This window comes from Talpa europaea (assembly GCF_964194135.1).
Source record: "Talpa europaea genome assembly, chromosome: 2".
In the NCBI taxonomy this organism is placed as follows: domain Eukaryota; kingdom Metazoa; phylum Chordata; class Mammalia; order Eulipotyphla; family Talpidae; genus Talpa; species Talpa europaea.
The window spans coordinates 85,281,517-85,291,703 of NC_140068.1; the positions used below are offsets into that span (position 1 = coordinate 85,281,517).

Here is a 10,187-nt window from a genome sequence, read left to right on the forward strand (position 1 = left end):
AATGTAATCCCTTCTAGCTCTATTCAGGTTGCTGCAAATAACATGAGTTTATCTTTTTTGATTGCTTACTAATATTCCATTGTGCATATGTATCATATCTTCTTTATCTAGTCTGTTTTGGGGCATTTTCATTGTTTCCATATCTTAGCTATTGTTAATAGCGCTGCAATAAACATAGGATTGAAGGTTTCCTTGTGAATTGGCGTTTTTGTGAACTTTGTGTTTATTCATAAGAGCGGAATTGCTGGGTCATATAGTAGCTCCACTATTAGTAGCTTGAGGATCCTCCATACAGCTTTCAATAGTGGTTCCCCACATTTTCTGCATCAGATATTTATATTATGAAGGTCATGAATATGAAGCAACTTTCAATTTTAAATCGCAGAATGAAAATCATTTAGTAACACATTAATAAGTAGATTTCATGCAAAGGGATACTTGGCAAAAAGGCCAGAAACGCTGATTTTGTTAGTTTTTGTTGCTGTTGTTACAGTATTACTATTTTTCTACATTATCTTAAAAGACAAGGGCTTTGAAAATAGTTTAAGCCACTTTTCAAAATGAAGGACAATGATCTCATTAATTACAATTTGTATAATTCTATACCTCAGATGGACTCTTATCTAATTTGGGTATGCCATTCCAGACATTCTCAGGTTTCACTATCTCCTCCATACCATCCGAAAGGTTCAAAACCTAGAAGAGAATACAGAAGATTTGATAAAAATCTGTCCATTTCCAAAAACTGTAGTTTATGTACCATGACAATACTTTTAAAATTAAATACTTAAAAATCAATATAAATGATTTTATTAAACTTCAATCTGGTACCAACTCAATAATGCTTCAGTTCTAAAAACATATATTGAATATCTATTCTTAGAGATCAAATGGACAAAATTTAGATGTCAAAAAGTTTAAAATTTAGTATAGAAACAGAACTCTAGACAGATAAAATGCAACGAGTACAGATTTCTGCTATAGGGTGTAGAGGAATATTATATAGGTATAAAATTTATTTTGGGGGGCAGGAGGTAAGAAAATAGAGAGATTTGAAAAATAACTTTGTGAATGTTTCCTGGAAGAGGCAATGGCTAAAGCAACCTTTTAAAGATAAGTGGAAATTAATCAGTTTGGGAAAGGGATGGATTCTGGCAATCAGGCAAATTGAACTGCATTCTTAAACATATCAAAAAACCTAAGCAGAATAGTATGTCTGAGAGAAATCAAACAGTTTGATGCCCATGTAATATAAATTTAAAAAACATAAAGAGTAAGCCCTAAGGCTGATGAGGTACACAGATGCTCCAGTTTGGGGGACCTCTTTTGCCACAGTAACAGTCTTTAGTACTTTTCGATTCTAGGCCGCTGGTCCTCAAATGTTAAAGCTATAAGTACCATACTGGTGCTATTCTCAGAATTCAAAATCAGCCAGCAAGGGCAAAGTCCAGGAATCTACAACTTAAGAAAAACAGCAGGTGACTTTGATATAGGTGGTTTTCAAATAGGAGAAAAATAATCAACTGGAAGTTCCCAAGAAGTTTTACAAACAGGAATGATGTAGTCAGATTTGTATATGACAAACTTCCCATTGGCAGTGTGTGTGTGTGTGTGTGGGGGGGAATCAACTGAAGAAAGAGTAGAAGAATTAAACTAAATAGAAAGTTACTAGAATAATTAGGTTGTGAAATGAGGGGTATAACTAAAGCAATGGTATTAGGTATAAAAAGCTTCAAATAAGACATAAGTAGGAAGTGTGAAATATAGTGATTGAAAGGATCTCATTGTTAAGGGATATAAAAGGGTGTAGGATAATTTCTTGCTAGAATAACTTTATATGGACTTTTAAAATGATTTTTTTTTTGTACTGCATCAAATTACCAGGGGGAAATAAGCAAACATCTGTTCTACTGCATTTTCCAGTCTGATAAATGTTTGGTAAAATTTCCTTAACAGTCTGTAAATACATTTTCTGATAAAGTATTTCACCTTTACTTACCCTTGTGCCTTCTTCAGCTATTTCCAAAATCTCACATTTAGACCATGTATTTCTTAGACTTGACCACACAACACATTTGGATCCAACAGTAAATCCCTTCAAGATGTAGATGTTCTCTGGTTGAGCTGTCACTATGAAAAGAGTAAGACTCAATGCATACCATTAAGTTCCTTAATCTTATATAGATAAGCAAAGCATTTACTAATCCACATTTACTATTCCTATATAATCCTATATTCCTATAGATCCCTATTATATTTCTATATAATTAATATCATGGAATTAGCACATTGGCACAATATTTCTATTTTTCTTGATTCCATCTTTCCTCTATAAATGTCACCATGGAATAATATGATTTCTAAGGATGAGAATATGATTTCTAACATTGAAATTACTAGCAAAGCTGGTTCTTGCCATCTGTGGTGTGGTCTAGGGTTACAACAGCCACTGCTAGAGGGAAGCATCATATTGTAAGTGAGCAGACATTAGTAACACAAAGCAATTACTGATTAAGCTGTGACAATGAGGACTAAAAATTAGGGTATGCCACAGAATTAAAACAGTTTGAAAGTCTATTTAAGGCATCAAAATATAGGGTTCAACACTGTACGAGTGTACAATCTGTGTTTAGTTTTTAAAACTACGTAAATAGACGTACATATGAAGGGAGAAGGCTAACAAGAAGGAAGACTACCACAGTGGGAACAGTGGTCATTGCTTGGTTCTAGGTTAAGATAATTTCCATTCTTCATACTCTACTTTTTCCTATTTTTTGCACAATGATTTAAATTTAACAATATAAAAATGGACATTTCAAAGTCTAACACTGATACTTAAAACACCCCGAAGGCTGTCTTCTTGGTAGTCAAGAAAATAGCAATAAAAATAAATTTTAACAAAGTTAATGGTTGTTAACTTTTTTGGTTAATTCTAGGTTATCTACGTCTGATTGTTGGCAAAGTATTTCTAAAAACTTAGAAGTGAAATTCATTTCTAAATGAATTACAAGATACATACATGAGTCAAATAAGTTAAATTTGAACATATTAACGTGATCTAGAGCACAAATTCATCTTCATAGTAGTGCTTAGCAAAGAAACACTGCATGTTTTTAGTCTTACCAAAAAATATAATTTTTTGATTTTAAAGGTGATGTCTTCACATTTTAAATGTGATTATTCTCTGGAGGCAGACTTAAAGCATTCTATTTTTAAACACACAATTAATAATTCAGCATTTCACCCAGCATATAAAGTATTATTTAACATTGATTTCACAATTCAATTTCCCCACATTAAAGATAACTTTCATAAAATCCAAATCTAACTAACTTCCCAGGCGTTAATCTTTTCCCCAAAAACATAATTTTTAAAAATCATATAAATATTGTCTCTTCTTTAAGATGTACAAGTATGTAATTTTGAGAGCTACTAAGTTAAATTCAAATAGAAGTGAAAGAAATCTTTATGTAGTTGATAAAAATGTCAGATTATAATGCTGTATACCTGAAACTTTTATGATATCATCAACCAATCAAATTCATGTTACAAAAAATTCACATACCTGAGACACGATCTGGTAAAGCATTATCCGTTTTCCTCCCCTCTCTGGATTCTTCTTCAGGGAACAATGAAGTCAATGATGACATGACATCTCTGGGTTTATAATCTGTCAATGCTTGTTTATATATATTCATTTCAACATGCATTTTGGTATCACAATTCTTTCCGTGTAGATGCAATGGTAACCTATGCTGGTCATCAAAACACTCCACACAACTAGCCTTCCTTGGGTCCTCAGTTCCCATGGATTCCTGGTCTTTCTGATTAACTTGTAAAGAAAGATAGCTTACTTTGTCTTCTAGACACAGCGGGGCTGTAGGTAATTCGAGTTGCGGCTGTTTCTCTGCTTCACAACTGAGTGGAAGCGGCACTGTAAATGGCCGCAGCGCTGCTTCTGTGTCACAGTCTTGAGGCGGTGGCACCAGACTTAACTCTTGTTTCTCTTCATCACCGACTAGAGAATGCTGTAACTCAATGGATTCTAGTTCCAAGAATTCTTTTGATTCATCATCAGGAGAAAGTGGCAGCTCAAGTGAATTAAGTTCTAATATCTCCTTTGTTTCACTCATGTGTGGCAATCGTGTGTTAAATCCTGTAAGTAGGTTTTCATCGTCAAACTTTGTGTTATCAACCAACTGGCATTCCATTTTACCTTCCAGTACCTGAGTACCAATTTTATCCATGCACGGATTTTCAAAAACTTCAAAAATGTTATCAGCATCAGGGTCATACAATTTACTTAGTTTAGTTTCAATCATGTTTAAATCCTTTCTAATTCTTTCAGAGAGCTCATCTGTCTCTGGTTCTACATAGAGTGTTTTCTCATGTCCAGCTTTAGTAATTGGTTTCTTAAGTCCAACATCATGACTGGGGGACCCCATTAGCGTGGGGCTTTTTTCATAGAGCAGACCGCTGTTAGCCATCTTAGAATATTTCTTCATTTTCTCATTAATACTTTCGCCTTTGCTTTTTAAGTCAACAATTGCTAAAGGGATGTCACAAACATCCCGTTTGACCTCCAGTATTGTTATCTCCAACACATCTTCAGTTACTATTTCATAAAAATAGTCATTTCCCTCTTGTGGGCATGCACCTTCTGAAATATTAAATCCTGAGAGGCAACATGGGAAGGCTTGCATAGGAACAACCAAAAGTCCAGGAGGAATGTTCCAGAGTGCTTTTGGGTCCACACAGTCTTCAACATTTCCAAAGTCCACGAGCCTGACAGATACAAGATAGTCTTCACAAATGTTGGTGATAAGTGCCCTATAATAATGTCCATCTTCTCGATACCTCACTATGCAAGGATCTCCAATGCGAGGACATGAGATGTGACTTCTCAAATCTGTTACTTGTTCTCCAGCAGTTTGTACTTGTGCTTCTAAATAGTGAAGTTTCTCAGTATCAGCAAACTGACACCAAAAATATTCAGGTCCATCTATCACAGTGGCATAAGCTCTGACCATCTTCATCTTTGGGTTATACCAGTGAAGAAATACTGACGTGTCAAGGTCTGTTTTGTTGGCAGGTTTTGAACTGGAACCTTGACTTATATGGGTAGAAAGTCCTACTTGAGATGTTTCACTGAAAGCATATGTGTTAATCATATCTTCTGCTATGACCCCGTGTTCATCTGTAAGAATAACTTCCCATCTATCTTGAAATTTAACAAATTCACATCTTATTTGAGCCTCATCTGTCCTTCTGGAAAAGTAATGCATTATTTCCTTCGAGTTTAAAATCTCAGGAGCCCAAAGTCCCCGTAAGGAACAGTGAATGGCCAGACCTGGTAACTGTGCGTTTATAAGGTCAAGCTTACCTATCTTGTTAGTATGAATTATGGAAACATTGCCATAATCTATAAATTGGACAGAGAGAAGGCCATTGGATTGTTGTTCTTTGATCACAGCACGATACCACAAATTATCATCTGGAAAAGTGGCACATATTACATCTCCTTTTTGCAAAGCTGGACCTGTATAATATTCGGGCTTTGTTCGAACATCGTTTAATCTCTCTGAAAGATGATTGATTTCAGCTTCATCTTCTGTAAGTTGAACATAAAAGTCTGAAAGATCATTTATGTGAGAAACATATACAGTTGTTTTAAAGCCGGGAACTATAGTTTTCTGAGGGAACTTAGAAAAATTTAGAGGCAAATCTGTATTATGTATGTCTCCTACTTTTCTCTCTGCAAGAGTGGCTTCTAATTTTGTGGCTTTCAAAGGCAGATCAGCAAAACCTTCTTTCTTTTCTGCTAATGGAAACAATTGATTATTTTTATTTTCAACAGAGTCCTTATATTGAGAGTGTAAGTCTGCCTTTGTTGAACTCTGTAAAAGTTTGAGTTCTTTACATGCTGATCTGATCTTAGGGCTGTGTAATTCTTCCAAGACTGCCATACTGTGTAATTTGTTCCCTACTGATTTACTTAAATACTTTGTGGGTGACAACTTTATGTTTTCCCTCTTTATTTCAAGAATGTCAGTTGTTGACTGGAGTACTTTACTTTCCTCTTTTTTTCTTGTCTCACTTTTGTAACCAAGTAGCTCTAACTTCTCATTAATATTAGCATTAATTTGAACACTATCATCATACAGTTCTATAATCAGTCTCCCATCTGGATCTTTTGCTACGACCAAAGCCTTCAATGATTTATCTAAGACTGTCTCCTTAAACCATGCTGTGATTTCTTCTGGTATCTGATCAGGAATATCAGATAACGAACACTTAACAGCTTGCATGGGCAAAAGTAAGACATCATAGGCATCACTAGGGATTGGAAGCAGATCATCATTTGTTACCACATAAATGTTCCCAAAATCAACAAAGAAGATGTTATTTGGTTCTTTTTCTATTATTGTCCCCCTATACCAGTTGCCATCAGTATACTTGGCAAGACATAAGTTTCCAGGGATCAAAGTACTCTTTTGTAAATTCAGCAAAACTTTACTGAGCTGCGCAATGCTGCATGACAACTGCCCTAAAATATGTGCATTTCTTCCCAGTTGGCAATAAAATGTCCAAGGGTCATCAATGTGTGTTATATACACTGATTCTTCACTTCCAATTTTCATGTCATGTGTAGAATAGTAGTAAGAACGTAGCTGAACAGAGGACTCCAGAGGCTTCTGCAGTTTTACTGGTCGTGCAAGTCTCTTTTCTACCAGCAAATAGCACACACTCTGAAAGGGTGTTAGCAAATCCACAATATTAAACAATTCTTCACCATGTATTGAAGCCAAAGCAAATATTGTGCATTTTAATTGTAGATTGCTTCCCTTTGCATTATCTATAAATTCATTAAAAGCTTTTATTGCCTTCTCATCCCAAACCAAGGGATCCTGACCAGTTGGTTGAATTAAATTGTAAAGACTGCACCTAAAAGCCTGAGCCTTTACTGTGAGAAACTCTTCACTGATTGAATAAATATCCTTCACAGATACCTTATCTTTGTCTCCATAATCTACAAATGTTACCTGGACATGCTCTGATGATTGTGGCCCAACAATCAGAGCTCTGGACCACTTTTCATTTACTGTCCGCTTTGCCAGACAAGCAGGGGTCGTTCCTTGGTAAGGGGTAGCTGTGTGCATACAATAGTCCTGAATATTAGACATCAGAGTTCTAAATCCTGGCATATTTTTGGCTAGCTGGCACCAGAAACAGCTAGGGTTTTCAACATAAGACACTCTGACTTCCACGGTACTTCCAACTTCTAACTCTTCTTTGCTAGAGCCTGGCTTCACTTCTAAGAAATTCTGTACAAGAGGAGAATACACCAATGCTCGTTTTTCTTTTTCCTGCATAGCTAGTCCAGCTGAAACATTTGGAACAGCTGTTGTGTCAGTCAACGCTTCTGAAACAGATGTAGTTTTATTCTCTCTCTTGACTTTCTGTTCTACTTCTACCTTCTTGGCAGAAGCAACTTTGTTATTCTCTGAAGTAAACTGATTTGAAGCACTCCCTGGTGAGTGGGAGTGGGGAATTAGGGGAACATTTTCCTTTGTGTCAAATTCCTGATACTTGGCATACCCAGCTTGAGCAATGACCTTGCTAATGTTTTCTTCCCCAGTTCTTGATTCATCAAGAATCTCAATAACAAATTGATTATCCTGCTTATCGAGGACATGGATAACTAATTCCTTGTGGAGCACAGTCTTTTTAAAAAAGGTAATTGCCTCCTGGCTCCAAATTTTCCCCAAAGGCCAAATGTCAGCGAGGGTGCACCGCAGAGCCAGGATTGGGAGCCGCCTGAACTGGGGAAGCAGCATCCTCACATCATACCAGTCCACATTTTCCGAATTGCCTCGGTCAACCAAGAATACATCCACACTCCTGTCATCTAATCGGGTGACTATTGCTCGGAAATAGCCATTTTCTTTCCATTTGACACAACAAAGGTCATCAGGTTCAGGTTTCAAAACGACACCATCCAGCTTAGAGGCAGAGGAATAGAAACTGCACATTCTCCTCATCAACTTGCTGAAGGTGCCATTGTGTTTCCTCAACCTAATCCAAAACTCAGAAGGACTTTTGACAAACTCTACCTGGGCATCATAGAAGGCGTTCATCTTTAATCTGATAGATCTTAAGGCTGGGAGTGAAATCTCTTCATCCACTTCTTCAGCAGGAGACTGAGACTGAAGAGCAGTGTCTGGTTCTTCCTCCTCTTCCTCTTCCTCTACCCCCTGGCTCTGAAGGAATCGGTCAGCCAAGCAACAGGACTGTACTCCAAACACACAATTAAGGTTAATTCCATCTTCTCCATACAGAGTGACGTAATACACATGCTCAAAGGAACAGTAAAATTCAATCTTCGCATTCACTGCCTGGCCCAGTATCAGTGCCTTCAGGTCACCGACCTGTGACCGAGACCAGCCTCTCCCACCGTCCCAGAGTCCATACAAAGCGCAAGGGTAGGTGACCACCGGCATCCGGAAATACTCCGGCAGCAGGTAGCGCAGGCTACTGCAACTCACTAGCTCCTTCCTTCCGTAGTCTACGTGCAGCACCTGGGCACAGCGCTGGGGCCGAAAAGTCTCCAGCAAGAGCGCCCTGTACCAATGTCCATCCAACCCACAGGATGCACACGGAGAGCCCGGCTTGTCTGGGCTCTCCTCCCGCTCCTCCCAGGTGGCGCCAGCCGAGCTGTCATCGCTGGTCCTGGTGGAAGCCCGGTACACCTGGGCCATGCTCTCGGAGAGGCGGCGGATCTCCTGCGAGAGGCTGCGGAGCTGGCAATGGATGCGGTGCGGGTGGCACACCTGGGTGACCACCACGGGCTCCGTCACGCCTAGTTGCAGCTGGGGGTAGAAGAAATCCAGGCTCGGCGGCTCTTGCTTGGGAGGGACTCGCGGGAGCACCGGAGTCCCGGGGCCCAAGCCAGCCGTGGTGGTCTCGAGGGAGCGCTTGAGCAGCGAGCGGAAAAGGCTGTCAGGCACCTGCCGGGCCAGGCCGAGCTCCTGCATCTGCTGGAACAGGCTGGGCACCTCCAGGAGGACCAGGCGATGGAGGAGCAGCACATCCAGGACCCGCCCGTGCACCTCCTTGCCCTGCAGGCTGCTGAGGAAGTCCACCGCGCTGGACGGCCAGTGCTGGGGCTCGCCCCCGCCCGCCGGCACCAGCCCCGCCAGCACGCAGCCCAGCACCTCGGAGGGCAGGTGGAAGAACTCCCCGCGCCCGGGCGCCAGGGAGCCGGCGCCGGCCGTGATGGTGCGGCCCTCGTCCAGCAGGAAGACGCGGCTCTCCTGCGCCTGCCGGCTGACCACGCGGCAGCGGTGCCACATGAGCCCCACCTGCACCAGGCACAGCTCTCCGGGCGAGGCCGAGGCGCCGCCCAGCGCCCATGGGCCCCGCGTGGCCGCCGCTTCCTGGATCTCCAGGCTCAGCCGCACGTACTCCTCCCGCCGCTCGCCCACCAGCCCCCAGAGCTGCACGGGGATCACCTCCGGATGCACGTCCACGAAGGACACCCGCAGGGCCAGCGAGGCCCCGGGCGCCGGCAGGCTGGGCGTCGAGCACATCGCGGGCGGCCTCGGCTCGCTGAGCTGCCCGGGCCTCGCGTCCGGCCCCGCCGCGCCCCCACCTGCTGCGGAGAGTCCCGCACACCCAGGCTCAAGGGCCAAGCGACGGATGCCGCTCCGGGCGCCGCGCCCTCGGCTTGGGCCCCGCCGCCAGGCTGGGAACTCGCGCTGACTGGTAAGCCCCGGGCCCCACCAACCGCCACGGTTGCGCCGCCGCGCAGGTATCTCCGGCGCGTGGCGTCTCGCTTCCGGCCGCGGGCGGCGGGCCCGGCCCGCGTCGGGGTCTCACCGCCCGCGGCCCCCGCGGTGGTCCGTGCACGGACCAGGGCAGGGACGACTTGCGGTCAGGAGGGGTTTTGGGGTTCTCAGGGGCCTCTCAGGGAGGTAAGAGGTGGCAAAATTGGGAGCCGCCTGTTTCTCTGAGCTGTTGGACTCTGGAGGCTGCAGGGTGAGGCCCAGCAAAGGGTTTGGGGGAAGAAAAGAGCAGGAGGTTGTTACTTTCATGCAATTTACTCCAGCTGGGCTGTCCTCCAGGCGAGGCGCTGGCCCTTGGGAAAAGTGGAAGCAGACATGGAGATGCAAGGGCCGGGGCCTGGG

General features: G+C 42.4%; 1 protein-coding gene across 1 annotated transcript; it reads right to left on the reverse strand.

Moving 5' to 3' along the window:
* Positions 1 to 415: 415 nt before the first annotated feature.
* Positions 416 to 9,590, reverse strand: TDRD6 (tudor domain containing 6; the record flags this gene model as incomplete). The annotated part of the gene is made up of 3 exons (XM_084257495.1): positions 416 to 696; positions 2,000 to 2,124; positions 3,566 to 9,590. 3 exons carry the CDS (start codon positions 9,588 to 9,590, stop codon positions 601 to 603), a joined length of 6,246 nt encoding a protein of 2,081 aa, XP_084113621.1. The 3' UTR covers positions 416 to 600.
* Between the last annotated feature and the right edge of the window lie 597 nt (positions 9,591 to 10,187).